The 16899-nt window shown below is 57.0% G+C and overlaps 1 protein-coding gene and 1 long non-coding RNA gene across 3 annotated transcripts; one reads left to right on the top strand and one right to left on the bottom strand.

Annotated features, from left to right (window-relative positions):
* Window positions 1-1378: 1378 nt before the first annotated feature.
* Window positions 1379-15918, bottom strand: FADS6 (fatty acid desaturase 6). The gene is made up of 6 exons (XM_032321780.1): window positions 15647-15918; window positions 14978-15144; window positions 5915-6095; window positions 5127-5314; window positions 3928-4107; window positions 1379-3347 (listed from the first exon to the last, which is right to left on the bottom strand). The coding sequence occupies exons 1-6, from the start codon at window positions 15801-15803 to the stop codon at window positions 3198-3200; spliced, it is 1023 nt and encodes a 340-aa protein (XP_032177671.1). The 5' UTR covers window positions 15804-15918; the 3' UTR covers window positions 1379-3197.
* On the top strand, window positions 6092-8141 carry LOC116577971. 2 transcript variants are annotated; one of them, XR_004280682.1, is made up of 4 exons: window positions 6092-6518; window positions 6597-6721; window positions 6913-7361; window positions 7976-8141. It is a non-coding gene; the product is annotated as an uncharacterized LOC116577971 (long non-coding RNA). The 2 variants fall into 2 exon arrangements; XR_004280681.1 differs by having other exon boundaries at window positions 6092-6721.
* Window positions 15919-16899: the final 981 nt, after the last annotated feature.

The raw sequence follows: 16899 nt of genomic DNA on the forward strand, positions 1-16899 counted from the left end.
GAGGTAGTGGGGGGAAGCAGACTCCCCGCTGAGCAGAGAGCCTGATGCGGGGCTCTATCCCAGGACCCTGAGATCATGACCTGAGTAGAAGGCAGAGGCTTAACCCACTGAGCCACCCAGGCGCCCCCATTTTTTAATTGTCTTTTATTGAAGTCTAACAAACAGAAAAGTGCACAAATCACAGACATATACTGACAAGGTGTAAACATATAAACCAGCATCTGGTTCAAGAAATCAAGAAATGGGACATGTGCTTCCTTGTCACTTCCCGTCTCTCCTACTGAGAAGTAAATACTCTTCTGGGTTTTACTAAGTCATTGTATTTTGTGTCTGTCCCACTAGACCAGGAGAAAGCAAACTATGGCTTGCAGGCCAAAATGCTGCCTACCACCTGTTTTCCTACTAGTGCAAGCTAATGGTTTTTCCATTCTTAAATGGAATTGTGAAGAATAATATCTTGTGGCATGAAGAATTGTGAAGAATAATATCTTGTGGCATGTGAAAATTACTTAAACTTCAATTGAAGTTTTATGGGCACACAGTCATGCTCACTTCTTTCCATATTTTCTGTGGCTCAATGTGCTTTAAGTAGTTGTGTTTCAGTAGTTGTGACTGAGGCCATATGGTCCACAAAGCCCAAAATACTATCTGGGGGCACCTGGGTGGCTCAGTCGGTTAAGCGTCCGACTCTTGGTTTCAGCTCAGGTCATGATCTCAGGGTCATGGGATCAAGCCCTGCATGGGGCTCCAAGCTGGGTGTGGAGCCTGCTTAGAATTCTCTTTCTTCCTCTCCCTCTGTCCCTCCCTCCCCCCTCTCAAAAATAATCTTTGCTGTAAGTTCTGAAAACGTTAGCTATCATCAACATCAATATTATCACCTCCCATATACCTCTGTAAATTAGACCTTAGGTCTCTGTAGAGTCCAGGGAGGGCTTCATTCTCTCCTGTCACCTCCGCCTTCCCCCTCAAGCCCCATGCATTCCCAGCCCACATCCTTAGTGCATTGTTCTCGGGCTCCTGTGGTGCTGTCAGGTCTGGTACCGGGGCTGCCCACTCCGCACTCAGGCCCAGATCAATAACAATGAGTCATTGGTATGGATTAGATGCTTTTGATCATTAGCCAGGACTGTGCCATGGAGCTTTTCTGACATTGCATTTTTTCATGTGGAGAATTAGCAGTTTGATTAATCCCATACCCAGACCTGAGGGCCATTTCTGAGCTGCTAATGGATTTCAAAAGAGCGGTAATAACGTATAGCAAAGCAGCGGGCTGCGGAGGCTGCCAACCCTCTGCTGTTCCAAGAAGACTGCTTGGATCCAAAACTCGGCTCTATAGGTCCACCTCCCGGCAGGAAACAGATGGCACGCTCAGAAGGGCTGACTGAAAAGAGTTTAATGAAGGAACTTTGAACTGAGGCGTGGGCAGGATCAAGGGAACGGGGAAGCACCCTTGGTTACCAACACTGGCCCCAGACCCCGAAGAAGCAGAAAGAGGGAGCAGTTTCAGAAGTAGTGAGAGCCCCTCGCTGTAGGAAAGGGCGCCCGGCAGAAGCCACGGTCTTTTGTAGAGGGAGGCAGGCTGGAGAAGAAGAGGCGGGTAGGGCATAGATCTCGGGGGACAGCGGAGCCACACCGGAGATGGGTTGGCGTCTGGGACCAGGCTTAGAGGATGGCGCGGCCTGCTGTCTCACCCCTCTGTCCATCCCATTTGCTGCATTTAGCAGCCCCATCAGCAGCGCTGGCCTGCCCTCCACCCCGTCCAAAGGCTTCACTGGGAAACAAGGCAGTTGTGTGCTCAGAACATGACTCGCGTGGTCTCAGCCAGAGATGATTTTGCCCCCTAGGGGACAGGTCGTTGGCAATATCTGGAGACATGTTTGATTGTCACGACACGTGTTCCTGGCATCCCTGTGGGCAGAAGCTCCCTAGCTGTTCAACATCCTGGGATGCCCAGGACGGGGCCCAGGGACAAAGAACAATCCGGCCATGTCAGTACTACCCACGTAAGAAACCCTGCTTTGAATGAACTGCTCTGGGCTCCTGTCATAGGCCTGGCCTCCTCCTCTGTCCCTCCCTCAGTCTCCAGCTGGGCCCATCCTTGCGCCCTGTCGTTCAGCCACTCTTTAGGGCGGCCCCCAGCCCTCACTCTAGGCTGCCCACTTCTGGCTGACTCTCAGTGGTGTCTCGAGCCCGCTACCTCCCTCCTCTGGCTGGCATCGGTGATGCCCTGGATCTCTGCCTCCCTCCCAGGCGGCAGGCACCTGTTCACAGCCAAGCGCTGCTCTTGACTCCAAGCCCTTGTGCGTGTGCCCTGCCTTCCTTCCTCTCTGCTCTAAGCCTGTCTGTACTCCAGGCCCTGAGCCCATCGCCCCCCCCCTCCCCGGCCGCGGCTACTCTCCCAGTAATTTCTCTCTTTGCAGTTGATACTTCTTTCAGGTCCGCCCCTTCTAAACATCATGGAACAAAGCAGACTTGTGCTCCAACTAGCCAAGGTCAAGCTCAAAGCTATTTACACTCTTATTTATGCCCTCATTGTCCCTGGAGTGCTCTCCCCACAAAACACATACACTTTGATTTCCCTGACATTGCAGGTGTTGGGAGCTGCCGAGCCTGTGGCTTGAGGAGGCTTCTCGGGCTGAGACACCCAGGAAGTCTGCCAAAAGGAACCTCCCCCTGTGGTCCCCGGGGAGAGGGCTCCTTAGCAGCCAGAGCCTCAAAGGACACAGGAAGAAGCAGTGGCCAGCCAATCATGGGCTCTCCTGGCACATGGGAGGCCCTAACTGGGGGACTGACCCTTCTCTCTCCTCGGCTCCCCCTGCACAGGGCCCACCCCCGCCCATCAACTTCCCTTAACCCTACAGAGGCTCAGACACAGCAGGAGAGGAATCCAGCTGTTTAGCCCTGAGATAAGGCCGGCTGAGGTCCAAACTGACCAGAACGCCCAGCCGCTGTTACTCCTTTCCCCCGGATATCCCTCAAACCCCAGAAAAGCAAGCAAGGCAGGTTACCCCCAGAAATCCCAGCTGGAGCACTCCGCCTCACTGGCCCCAGTGCCTCCCCACTCCACCACCACCAGCAACCCAGCCACCTCACTGGGGGAGGGCCCAGGCCCTCCTGGAGTGAAGGCAGGCTAGCAGAAGCAAGAGAGCTAGGGTTGGGCCAGGGAGGAGGTGCAGGGTGACTGTGCGGCCCACCCCTCACTGCAACCCCACCAGTTCGGTGATGGGAGGGGTCTGCACCATGAACTCCTCGTAGCGATTGAGAAACAGCCTGAATCGAGCCAGGTAAGAGTCCTCGTTGTACGGAAGCTGCTTTTCACGGAGGAACCCGGACACCACAGGCTTCACCTGCCAGGAGACAGACAAGAGGAGGGGCCGCTGAGCCAGGACTGGGGGCAGCCCCCTTCTCCTGCAAGGCTCTTCCTCCTCCCAGCCCAAGCTCCTGTCACCGCAGTGTCCCACGAGGCTCTGGAGGAGCCTAGGGGCAGGGGGAATTCCTGCCTCTCCCAGGGAGGCAAGGGAAAGGGGGGGCTTCTCCCCTACCTCCTCCCCACCAGGGTGCCCAACTGGATGACCGTCCTCCTTGGCAGAGGGGATAAAAGCTGCAGTTGCCTTTGCCAAGCACGGCCTGCGCGCCCAGCATTTCAGACCCACTCATTTCACCCTGAAAGCCTGCCAACGAGCACTGCTTACTCTCACCACCCAGGCGAGGAAGCAGAGGCTCCTGGACATTCAGTTAACTTGCCCAGAGTCGCAGTGTGAGTAAGGAACCCACAAGTCTGTGATGGGAAAGGTACACCGCTGCTGGTGCACAGGGCTGGCCTCCAGGGGACCTCTGACCAAGCCAGCTGGGGGACCCGGGCTGCACTGCCCTCTGCCCTCAGGATAGCCCCTTCATCACAAGTCCACCAGCCCGACCGCCACCGACCTTCAGGCACATGTTGTCAGAGAGCCAGGGGAAGAGGTGGTGCTCCACGTGGCAGCTGATGAGGGAGTGGCCGAACGCCCAGTCCAGCACCGGCAGCCGGGGCAGGTTCAGCACACCCAGGCTCATCATGTGAATCCGCCGGGGCTTCCTGTCCCGGGAAAACATGGGCAGCCCGATGTGCTGCAACAGACATGTGGGTCACACCCTCGGCCGAAGCCAGGCAGCCCTGGGCCTCCCCGCCCTGCCCTGGACATCCTCGCCTACCACCTGGGGACCCAGTGGGTCCCTCTGTCTCCCTCACTGCCACTCTGGCGGGACCTGGGGAGGCGAGAGGAACTGGGGACTCCCCTGTCTGTGCTCCGAGCTCCATCTCACCCATCTCTAGGCCTCTGTCTGCATCTCTACAAGGAGGGGCTTGGCTTGGACACCCCTTTGGACCCCATGGTCCTGAGATGCCCGTGACTGCCCACCGCTCGCTCTCATGCCTCTATGCCTTTGTCTCATCCCGGGGAGACCTTCTCTGCTCTCTCTTTTCACTCATCAAAATCCCGCTAAGGGTTCAAGATCAAGTTTGTGCAAATTTTGCATTCAACAAGTATGGATAAGCGCCTCCTCTAAGGGATTCGGAAGTGATCGGGAGCGCCCGCTGCAGCAGGACAGGGCGGGGGCAGGCGGCCGGGCAGAGGTGAAGTCACCACAGGCAGCGTGGCCAGTACCGGGACGGGGGCGTGAAGGACGCTCTCACCTTCACGCGTCTCGTCTTCATGTCCAGGGAGCAGAGACGCGTCCCCATGGAAATGGCCCTGGGTCTGAGCGCTGAGCCCCCAGCCTCCCATGAAGACCTCCCATCTCCGGCTCCTCCAGCCTCGTGGCCTGCACCGGGGCCTCGGTGATGGCCCACAGCTCATGTCACTTGGGCCTATCACAGTAAGGAGGGCAGGAGATGGGGTCCTAATCACTTGTGTCTCCACAGGACCTTGTCAAGTGCCCTAGGCAGAGAAGTTTCTTAAATCTTCCATCCCCGATCCACATGTGAATGGCGAATGGCAGCCAGCGGTGAAGAGAAGCAAACTCTCTACCTGAAACCCAGACTCTGATAACCCACAGAGAGGTAGGGGCGGGAGGTGGGGGACCGATGCCTCTCTCTCTTTCCCCAGAACCCCGAGTCTAGCCCGCGGTCCCAGTCGGGGATGCCTCACCTGGAAGATGTTGACGTGAAGGTAAGGGTGGGCCAGCAGCGATCTGCTGACGAGCATACACAGCAGGGCCGAGCTGGGGCTCCTGAAGCCAGACACGTTCCGAAGCAGCCAGTAGTGAGCGTAGAGGCCCAGGGAAATCAGGCCCAGCGTGCACACAGCGGACCTGAGCTCCACCTTCCTCAGCCGCTCTGCCAGAGGGAGCAAGAAATTGAGTGTGGGGGTGGGGGGGGGAGGTGACATTCAGATCCCACAAAGCCGGCTCCCTGCTGGCCCGTGGGTGCTAGCTAGTGGGCTAACTAGGGCGATCTGTTCACCCTCACAGCCCCGAAAAGTCCATTTGCCCCTCTTATGAATAAGGAAGTTAAGCAAGTTGACAAAGGCCACTGTGCTAAGAAGTGGTCAGCGCCACCCGGGGCACCGGCTGCCCTCCAGCCCCTCCTGCCACCAGATGGTATCGCTCCCATAATATTACGACCCCTCACATGCAACACAGCACAAGGCATCCGGGAAGTATTTTTGCATCTATGACCTCACGATGCCTTCACACCACGCCTGGAGGACCAGGTAAGAACCCAAGTCAGAGCGGTCACGTGACCTGCCTATGGCCATCAGCGGCAGAGCCAGACCTGGCCCTGGGTGCAAGGCTCCTTCCGCCCTGCCTGGCTATCTCATAAAGTGTCTGGTCTTAACTCGGGGCTCCCAGCCCTTGCCCCACGAGCAGCCTCCAGGAGGGCAGGAAGGGAAGTAAGGAACCCGCTCTGGGCAGGGCGCGGCCCCGGCGTACTCACCGACTGCCACCAGCGGGGTTATGATGGGGATCAAGAGAGGAGCAAGGAACATGTACACAAAGCGGTTGAGGAAAGGCAGCCGCCATGTGCTCGAGTCCCCCAGGCCCAGCACGTTGGTGTAACCGTGGTGCATCTTGACGTGTCCGTACTTGGCATACTCTGCGCTGAAGGCCGAGCAGACCTGGAGGAGGGCTCAGAGAGGGCACCGGGGTCCGCGGCATGCACGGTCAAGCAGAGCGGACCCCGCGAGCCTCAAGAACACCCACCCGCCCTGGGATCCTGCATTTCCAGAGCCTTCCTGCCCTACATCTCCATCTTTCCCCGAGCCAATCGGACCATCAGTGCTCGGGTGTCCACGACAGCGGAGTGGCAGCGTCCACTTGGCGTGGCGATGCTGAGTGTTTGGAGGTGGGAGGCCAGCCTCAGCGGCCACTCTGCCCCCGACTGCCCAGGCAATCCTGCAAGCCTCGGGGGGCCATCGGCAGGATCAGGCATGACGCAGGTACAGCTCCAACTGCAGTGACGTCATGCCTGATGCTCTTGGAAACATCGTGTTGTCACAGGGCTGCTGTGCATTCGAAGCCCCCCAGCAGCAAGGGGAAGGGTGAGGAGCGGTCAGTCGGTGAGGGTGGCACCCAGGGCAAGGTGCCCCAGTGGGGGCTAAGTGTGAACGTCTCCCCAGGAGTGATTCGTCTGGCACACACCCTTGCCCTTGTGGGATTCTTCCAAACTGCCCGGGAGCAGCCACTGGACAGCGGCTCCAGCTCCGGGACCCCAACAAGGGCCATCATTCTGAGGGCAAAAGAGGTACAAAGGTGTTTCTTATGCAGATATATGCAAATTAAAATGCAGATGTCAGCCTCCTCCCATATTTTATCCAGACCGTAAGATTTGGCTGATGTCATGGAAGAGGCTGCCCAACTGTTTCCAGAAAAACATAAAGCGTTTCCTAGTCCGGATCGCAGTGAGCCTCGTGCCCCGTGTCCTGCGCTTTGCAGGGGCGAACCGTTCCATCTTCCAAGCCTAGCGAGTCAACCGCCTTATGATCCACAGTTGACAGAAGCAAAAACGGACGCAGAGAGAGGCCATATGACCACCCCCGGTCCCTCAAGAAGGTGGCAGAGGGAGGAGTGGAACCCAGAATCCACCCAAGATAAGCCACAAGACCCCCGAGACGAGCCACTGACTACAAGTGAACAGAAACCCGGGCTTCTGGGTCCAGGCAGCAGAGGCAAAGCCAGAAGAAGACAAATCAGGGACAACATTGTCTCCATGCCCCGCCTGCAGGGACTTTCTCCCTTGGACTGATGGCGCCAAAATGTAGCCAGACACTCCCTCTGAAGGACACCGAGGGCCACAGCTAGTGACGTGACTGCCACGGTTTTACAAGAGACCCATCCGCCAGACCAGCTCTGCCCGGGCCCCTCGGGAGGCGGAGGCTGGGAAGGTAAGTGTCGACCCCTCGAAGCCTCGCTGTGCAGTCCCCAGGAGCAGGAGGAAGCGCTCTGCCCTCCCACGAGGTAGCCGGCCCAGGCCTGCTGGTCTCCAGGGCACGCGCCCACGGGGGCCACATGGGGGGTTCCGAGTTACCGCCAGAGGCTTCAGCGGTGGGCTCCGGGGCTGCAGCTGGGATCTGGCAGGAAGGACATCCCCCGAGGCCAGCCTGCCTCGGTCCAAGGCCTGCAGTGTGTGTTTTGAACCTCAAGGTTCTATCCCATGTAATCGGAGGAAACAACTATTTTTATTTATTCTTTTAAAGAAATCATATTTTTTAAAATATTTTATTTACTTATTTGAGAGCGTGAGCACAAGTTGGGGGGAGAGGCAGAGGGAAAAGCAGAGTCCACGCTGAGCAGGGGGACTGACACAGGACGTGGTCCCGGGTTCCAGGACCTGGAGATGGTGACCTGAGCCAACGGCAGGTACTTGACAAACCGAGCCACGCAGGTACCCCAAGAAGCAACTGTTTTGAATTGCTCCTTCCGTGCTTTTCTGCTTCAAGGGCGCATGGCACCTGCAGGCTGCGGGGGGACAAAGTTGCCTTTCCTTCTGTCACAACAGGCTCCCCCTCTGTGCGCAGAAACCGGCAGCCCACGGCATTCAGAGTAGCGTTGCCACCAACGACCCCGCACCTGAGCAGGACTGAGCATGGTAAGAACTTGGCCCCCAGGAGACACCCGGGTGGCTCAGTCGGTTAAGCGCCCGCCTTCAGCTAGGGGACTTGATTGGGATCAGGTCCCACATCAGGCTCCTTGCTCAGTGGGGAGCCTGCTTCTCCCTCTCCCTCTGCTGCCGCTCTGCCTCCTTGAGCCCTCTCCCTCTGGCAAATAAATAAATAAAATTGTAAAAAAAAAAAAGAACTTGGCCCCCAGGGACCTGGTGGGGTCCTCTGTCAGCCACTCAGCTACATGGCCAGACCCCAGGATGGAGGTGGGGGCTGGGCGGACGAGTAAGCTACATGGGACTCAACTCACACTTCCAGAGTCTGGGTGTGGTGGGCCTTTTTATGTGAATAAGAACAGATCTGGGGCTCTTTCCAGAACGCTGGAATTCTTACTCCCATCTGGATGTTCATTCCCTGAAGGACAGGAGGGGGCGGATCTGGGCTGGGAGAGAGGACGTCAGGCAGACCGCAGCGTGGCCCCCGTGCCCGGACACCGGACACCGAAGGGCACAGGAGAGGCCCAGTGCTGCCTGGGGAACTGCAAAACAGACTGCCTGCTCTCCAGGGTTAGGCAGAGGTCTTGCCCAAGAGGATTCCATACGGACACCCGGGGAAGGTTCCAGAAGCCACAAGTCTGGTGCTGCTTCTTTCTTTCTTTCTTCCTTCCTTTTTGTTTTCTTTTCTTTTTTTTTTTTTTTTTTAAGTGATCTCTCGGGGCACCTGGGTGGCTCAGTGGGGTTAAGCCTCTGCCTTTGGCTCCGGTCATGGTCTCAGAGTCCTGGGATCAAGACCGGAATCGGGCTCTCTGCTTAGCGGGGAGCCTGCTTCCCCTCCTTCTCTCTCTGCCGGTCTCTCTGCCTACTTGTGATCTCTGTCAAATAAATAAATAAAATCTTTAAAAAAATAAATAAAGTAATCTCTCTACCCAACCTGAGATCAAGAGGCACACGCTCCACCGACGGGACCAGCCAGGGGCCTCAAGGCTGGTGTTGCTTCTTGAGGTGGCTGTACTCTGTGCCCCTCAGGAAGACTTACGGGCCCCAATCTCTTAGCAGCACTCAGGTGAGGCAAGTGGCCAGAGTGTGCGTGGGGCAAGGGCCATTGTAAATCCTCTTGCTTAACATCAGGGACTCCAAGTCTCTCATCAGTGACTTCCTTCATTTACCGGTCTGTGCACTGAAGCCTCCTCAGACCTCTGCCGGTGCCCAGAGATAATGAATAGCTAAGGCAGCAGTTCGAGAAAACCTATTTTCTGGATAGGTAATATGCTTACATAATTCGGAATTCAAAAAGCCCACAGGGACAGGTCTCCCTCCTACCTCACCCCCAGCTCCCCATTTGCCTCCCGGAACCCAAGGGAAGCCCGTGATCTCTTGTGTGTCCTTGAATATTTTAATTAATTTTTTTTAAACAGACAATACTCTGCAGGATTAAAATGCATCCTGATAAAATTATGGTGCAGTCAAAGTTGGGTTATAAATAGGTCATTCTACTGGTTTGGAAGGGAGGGGCAGGACAAGACAGGGGATGGGCTGCCGGCTGCTGGAAAGGGAACAGGACAGGCAGGCGTGGGACAGTATCTGGGAAGGGGGAGGGGCGGGAGGAGCAGGAGGGATCAAGGACTATGACCAGGTTGGGTGGGGAGGGGGGGGGGCAGGCAGCTAAGGTGTGGTGGCTGGTGGCATCACTCCAGAGAGGGACACAGGGACGAGGGGGCAACAAGCACGGACCAGATGGGAAAGAAAGGCGCCTGGCTGTCCCTGGGCCAGCTGCTCTCAGGGAGGACAGGCCCTGGGCCCCCTCTGGCCCCTCTCTCACTGCTTCCCAGGAGCTGAGGAGCCCTTTCATGTTGGCTTCAGTGGAGGAGGGCCTCTGGGGCTCCCCGCAGCTCGGCAATAGAGTGTCAGGTCATGTACAGGACATTCAGATAAATTCAAATTTCAGAGAAACGACCAGTTCTTTTCTTGTAGAGGCACATCCCAAATGCACCCCTGACCTCTAGGCATGAGGTGCCCGGCACACACACACACACACACACACACACACACACCAGTCACAACAGCAAAGATGTCTGGAGATACGGCCTCGTGTCCCTGTCACGCTCCCTCTGTGCTCGCAGGCTCCCAACACCTGCTCCCGGTCACGTCCCACCTGCCCCGTCCCGGGCTGCACCGCGAACCACGAGCTGAGCAGCCTTGGCCAAGCGGCTGATCCTCCCAGACCCGTGTTTCCGCATCTACGAAGTGGAGGTAATAACAGCTTCCACCATACAGGGAGGCGTGCCCACTACATGCAGTAATTCTTGTGAAGTTCCCAGGAGGCACCCAGTAGGTGTCCGCTGATAGAATCAGGATTTTTATTACTTCCGTGTCATTCATGTGTATCTGTTTCCCCACCTGACTCAGAGCCCCTGGGGAATGAGAAGCAGGTCTGGGTCACCGTTGTGTCCCCAGCACCCAGTGGAGGGCTTGGCAGGGAGGAGAAGCTCAGTGACGTGGGGAGCACTGATCAGCCACTGGCACTCAGCCTGGACAGACGCCGTCCCAGCCCAAAGTCCCTCCTCAAACTGGCATCCTCACAGCTGGGCAGCCGCTGCCGGGCCTTCCTCTCCCTGAGCCCTTCCCTCAAGGCTGCGGTCCTCCCCCTCGGGCTGCCATCCACACTCGCCTGGACCTGCTCCAGGGTCCTCTGCCTCTGAGGGGCCATATGGGAGCCCACCGCGGTCCCCACCACCGGGAGCCGGGCTTTACAGACCAACAAGAGTTGGAATTGCCATGAGAACCATCTTCTTAGAGACCCCAGGCTCATCCTTGAGGAAGCCACACCAAAGCTGGGGTCAATGGGGTGGGGGGCTGCTTGAAACTCCATTTGGCAGATCTACACATGATAAAATGGCGGAGACAGATAGACAGACACACACACACACACACACACACACAGTACCAATGTCAATTTCCTGTTTGGCTATTGAAAGACACTTACACTAGTGTCACTTATATAAATATAAATGTTATATAAAAAGGGGTGCCTGGGTGGCTCAGTGGGTTAAGCATCCAACTCTTGATTTTGGGTCAGGTCACAATGTGACGGTCATGGGATCGAGTCCCCAGTCGGGCTCCATGCTCAGCGTGGAATCTGCTTGTCCCTCTCCCTCTGCTCCACCCCCCACTTGCTTGACCTCGCTCTAAAATAAACAAAAAAAAAAGAAACACATAAAATCTTTAAAAAAAAAAAGTGGGGGGCGCCTGGGTGCCTCAGTCGTTAAGCGGCCAGCTCAGGTTATGATTCCAGAGTCCTGGGATCGAGCCCCACATCAGCCTCCCTGTTCAGCAGCAGGAAGCCTGCTTCTCCCTCTTCTACTGCTTGTGCTCTCTCTCTCACTGCCTCCCTCTGCCAACTAAATAAAGAAAATCCTTAAATAAATAAATAGATAGATAATTTTTTTTTAAAGATTATAAATGTAACTAATGGGGGGATGCTGGATGAAGGGTGCACTGGACCTCTCTGTCCTATTCTTGCAAAGTCCTATGAATCTATAATTATTTAGAAAGTAAAGTTTGTGGGGTTTTTTTCACAAAAGTATATTTTGTACTACAGATCTAGTTTTGCCCTCCAAATAAATTTTTTAATTAAAAAAAATTAAAAATTCATAGCCGGGCATACTCAGACGAACACCCCTCAGGGTTCAGGTGCAGAGAGAGGAAAGGTTAGGGAGCCCAGAAGAAAATGGCCACACTGAACTTGAGAACATTCAAGAATCAGGACCAGGCTGGGGTTTCTGAGCTCTGTTTCCACCACTACACGGGACCCCAATGAAGTCCCCTGTGTGATACCCCCTCCCCCAGGGCAGAACTGGGCTCCCTGGGCTTCCCCTGGACGCTGTGACTCCAGCCCTGCAGTACAAAGGCGACTTTAGAAGGTGGGTTTGAAGTTGAGACACACTAAAGAATTTAGTGACTGGCTTGACCTGTTCCTCCCCACTCAGGAAGCATCTTGATTGCGAGTGAAATACAGGGAAGTTCTTAAAACCTCTGATTTGGGGGCGTCAGTCCTTCCCAAGCTGCGGGATTTAAACCAAGGATGGCCCTGCCCCCCTCCACCCTGCCCCCGCCTTCCTGGGAAACGTAGAACAAAGAGGGGCAGGTGCTTCTGCAGGGTAGGCCATGGCCATCAGTGGACGGGGGAGAGGTTCAGAGGCTCACTAGCAAGAGAAATAGAACTTTCTCCTGCAGACCAGAAGTGGGTCTTCGGAGGGAAGTTCACTCCAGTGTGGGCAGCTGTGTATGACTGAGGTTACCTCAACGAAACAGCAACTAGAATGTCACCGCCCTGTCCATCCTGCCTGCCCCTCCCCCCAGATCCAAGCGGTCAGAAAGGGCCTGGCCCTTGTCCCACCCCTGGCTCAAGACAGCAGACCCTTCGAGAAACCTGCTCAAAGCTGGGTGCCCAGGGACACCAGTAACACTTGCTGACTCCTGGGGCTCCAGACTAGAGAACTAGATCATTCTGTAGTGATGATGGCTCCTGAGGGTCAAGGTTTGGGCAGAGTGCCGGCAGCCGATGAGAGAAGGACCAAAGTGTGAAGATAACGGGACGCGGCAGAAGTGGGGAGTCAGGGGGAGGGTCCCGGGGAGCGAGAACTTGACCTTTGTGCCATGCAGAGAACAGGGGGTGGGCCAGAGCCTCAGCAAACAGTGCCCTCAGCGCACACACACACACACACAGGCCCACATACTCACACACTCACACACTTGGTCTGTCCAGCTTTGCATAATGCATGAAGCTTTCTGTTCAACACAAACAGCGCTAATGCACAGGAACAACAAAACTGCTAACCCTCTCCTTGCAGCGGACCTCACGCTCCCTCCAGAGAAAAAAGAGCAACCCCAACATTTGGTGAGAATCCAAGAGTCAGGCCCAGGCCCTAAATCCAGATCTCCGTGGTCCCATTTAAGCCTCGCACGGGCTCCACCAGCCAGGGATATCATGATTCCTGTTTATCAGATGAGGAAGCCAACCGTGAATTAAGTAACTTGCCCCCGGTCAGGTGGCCGGTAGGGCTGCACATGTGGCTTCCCCTGCAGCCGTGCCCTAAAGCCAGCCCCTGCCTGGCTGCCAAGCCCAGCACCCTCCCTGAGAACCCCATTTGCCCCACTAATGCCAGCGGTAGGGGTAGTCCCGCGCCCCACAATGGAAAGTAGACCCTCCCCAGGGACATAGCCCGAACCACACAGTGTGGGGCAGAAAAACACATTCTGCTTCAGTCTCCACAGGAGGTAAGAACCAAGCCTCCCCCACCACAAAAGACTCCTAGGCCTCTAGATGGTGACCGTTCATTAGCTGGCTTTTCCTTGCCCCCACATCCCCCGCAGAGTCATCATCAACCAATACTGATGAAATGCCCACTGAGAGCTCAGCTCCATGCCAAGAGCTGAACCTACAAAGAGGTAAAGATGAGGTCACCGCCCTGGGGCTCGTAGGGACAAGAGAGCCTACAGCCACCAAGCTGCCTGGGTCAGACACTGACTATACACCAGCTCTTCTGCTGGGGAGCCTGGGCATGGGGAGGGGGGAGGCACTCTCCTCCAACAAGCCCGGGCCTCCGGGGCATTCAGCTGCGCTGGGAACTTGGAGGACACAGTCATCTCTCTGTACCGCCAAATCCCCTGTCGTAACTTAGTCCAAAATCCACAACACCTACTCACCATCGCTGCCGCCAGGGCTCCTGGCACACAGGACAGCTTTGAAAGGGCCACAGAGAGCTCATTCTACCCATTGTGTCCCCAGCTTCTCCCCTGCCCCTGACTACAAGCTACGGGACATCTGACCCCAGCTCCAGACCTCAGAGACTAGGGAGCATCAGCGCCCAGGGGTTCCCTGGGAAGGGAAACCACTTGAAATAGACCCTGAAGACAGGGAGCCTGTTGGGCTTCTCTTGTTGTTGGCAGCTAGAAATGTGTGCCTGTGGAAGACGAGGGGAGGGGAGAAAGGGGGAATGGAGAACCCTGAGTAGGAAATGTGTAGCTTTGTGAAATGTCATCTGTGGGTCTGCACGTGCACGTAGAGGCCTTAATAAAGTTATATAAAGTCTGGGGAGCCTGGGTGTCTCCGTCTATTAAGCGTTTGCTTTCAGCTCAGGTCATGATCTCACCCGGGGTCTTGGGATCAAGCCCCACATCGGGTTCCCTGCTCTGCAGGGAGTCTGCTTCTCCCTCTGCCTCTGCTGCTCCCCCTGCTTGTGCTCGCTCTTTCTCTATCTCTCTGACAAACAAATAAATCAAATCTTTTTAAAAATTGTGTCAAGTTACTCTTTGAGTTCGTTGGTCACAGTAAGCCACGGCAGGAAAGGACTGCTTCTGGTGCCCGCTCTCATGTTTGCTCCTAAGGGGCCTGGGCGGCCAGGTGAGGATGTACCTGGGAGGGGCGGGGAGGGGGCAAGCTGCACAAAGGAACCAGAAAGTCCTGACTCCAGTCCAGAGAAAAGGACAACCTGGCCAGAAGCCTCTGGCTATGTCCGGAGGGGAAAAAGGTGAAGCAGAAAGTGGAGGGTACAGTTCAGGGGAAGCAAAGGTCAGGAGAACAGGGGGTTCCTCAGGCTGGCTCTGCATTGCCAGGCGTCAGAGGGGTGCACGGTCCAGAGCTGGGACACTGTCAGGCCCCTGTTACCCCTCCCTCTCTGTCAGGGGTTCACAATTTACTCCCTGACTGTGAAACCAGGAAACCTCAAAGGTTGTAGCCGGGTCCACTGGGTCCTGTGCCACAGAGAGGCAAGGAGATGCCCCATGGAGAAACAGGGGTGCCCAGGCCAGGTCCCCTGCCGTAGGGGGACGTGCACCCGTTCCTCATGCAGCTCTCTGCCCCCCAGCGTGGACGCCCTCTGCCCTCTCAGCTAGGCTCACCTCCACAAAGAACAGCTCCCAGATCTTGCTCCAGCCTTTGGACTCTGTGAGCGCCCCGTGCGTGGCCAGGTGGCTGCCCTTGACTGTGAGTGTGTAGTGGCTCATCCCCAGGATGGTAATGCCCAGCCCCAGGGCCAGGACATTCTCAGAGCGCAGGCATAAGAACCCTGTAGGGAAGATGGAGAATGGGGATGGGGGCGTGGGGGTAGGCAGGGTTTTCCTCCAGCTCTTGGAGATCTGGGACCAAATACCCTGGCCCCCAACCCCTACAGCCCAGGCCAAAGTGGGCCAGGGGCTTGGGGGCTGCCACAGGCAGAGTGAGCCAGGTCCCAACCAGGAAAGTTCCAGGGGGAACCCCATCCCTGGTGTCCCCATGGAACATCCTCCCCTCCCCCAGTCCCTCTCATCCCTCCCAACTCCTCCTCCCCCCAACCCAACCGCCCTTCAGGCCCTCCGGCCTCCTCCCTTCTCCAGTGCCCCCTTCCTCTGGGGACTAGGGCAGGACACTGCCACCAGACTTTCAGATTTGGGGTGAAACCCTCCTTCCTGGGGTCCCCGGCACGCACCATCTCCTCCATGCCCCAATCCCCAGCCTCTCCACCACCCTACCCCGCACCCGGCTCCGCGGCCGCAGCCCGGCCCGCTGTCACCCTGTCCCGTGTTCCTCACCGGCCGGCAAGGCGAGAAGGCTGAGCGCGAGGATGGCGCAGTCCACGCCGTGGCGCTCCCACCACGAGCTCGCCCTCTCCACGTCCCGGACCAGCGCCTCCAGCTCACCCAGCAGCGCCTCGCCCCCGCCCAGGGGGGTGTCCCGAGCCGCCTCCATAGGCTCCGAGCGGCCGGCGGCCACCAGAGCGACCCAGGAGGACTCCGGGACCGTCTGCGGCGCCCCGCGAGGCGCACGGCGCGAACAAGGGCGGGCCGGGGCGGAGTCACGCGCCAGCCGGGGACACCCGCCCTCGGTGTCACGGTGCGTGCTGGGCACCCGAGCGCCTCCTGCGGCGCGCGGCGGCCACCCGGCCCGACCCAGGGTCGCCTTCCCCGCTGGAGAGAACAGAAACGCCGCAGGAGGAGCGGGCGGATGCGCGCTGGCGAGGAGCGAGAAGCAGCCGGGGCTGGAGGCAACGCGGCGACCCCAGCGGAGGAGGCTGGCGCGGAGACCCCCATGGAAAGCCCCCCCCCCCCAGGGCCTTCTCTGACCGCCTGACTTCAGACACCTTCCTCGCTTCTCCGGTCCCCGTACCTGCACGCTCCCGCGTCCGCTGTAGCATTTTTATCCCCCAGCCGTGTATTTTCTTAGCAGCGCTTAGCGGATTCCCACATGTGACCCGGGCCTGTCTCCACCAGCCGGCTGCTGTCTGCCGACCCTTACTTTTGCCGCTCTCGCTCCGGCTGGGTCTTTAGTAACTAGAGCGGTTCTGGGCACAGAAATGTTCTTGAATTTGTGGGGCAGAAAGTTCGAGGACTCACTCTTTCCAAACAGATGGGGTGTGGGGTCCCTCTGGTCCTCGACTTTAGCAAAGGTGACCCCTGGAGAATTGGCTCTTCGGTCTAGCGGAGTAGGACACTCTAAAAGGAATAACCACAGAGGAAGGCATAACTCTAGAGAAAAGACACTCAGAGGTCATCATTCCAGGTGGATCCCTCTGCAATTCCACTAGCTCAGGCGCGCTCAGGGTCATGCAAACAACACCCACCCCCCTGCCTTGGGAGCAGCACCTGTCCTAGCCCCTTCGCATCCCGGCAGCCCCACCCAGAGGTGCTGGAGGTCCTCTGGGCACAAGCCTCTGTGCTCTGCAGACTCCCTTCCCAGCATCTGGGCCTCTGTTTGCCTTTCTCTTTTTTGGGTTTACGTTCCCCCTGGTTTCATACTAGGTCCCTTTCAAAATGAGGTCTGGCATGGCAAGGGCAGCAGCATTTCA

This window comes from Mustela erminea, chromosome 18 (assembly GCF_009829155.1).
Source record: "Mustela erminea isolate mMusErm1 chromosome 18, mMusErm1.Pri, whole genome shotgun sequence".
NCBI lineage: Eukaryota > Metazoa > Chordata > Mammalia > Carnivora > Mustelidae > Mustela > Mustela erminea.

What these genes read in the sequence shown, in the direction of transcription:
- FADS6 (XM_032321780.1), bottom strand. Translation starts at nt 15,803, where the DNA reads ATGGAGGCGGCTCGGGACACCCCCCTGGGCGGGGGCGAGGCGCTGCTG. An exon ending in CCTTCTCGCCTTGCCGGCCG is followed by an intron (nt 15,145 to 15,646) that starts GTGAGGAACACG and finishes TCTTCCCTACAG; the next exon opens with GGTTCTTATGCCTGCGCTCT. An exon ending in CTGACAACATGTGCCTGAAG is followed by an intron (nt 3,348 to 3,927) that starts GTCGGTGGCGGT and finishes GTCTCCTGGCAG; the next exon opens with GTGAAGCCTGTGGTGTCCGG.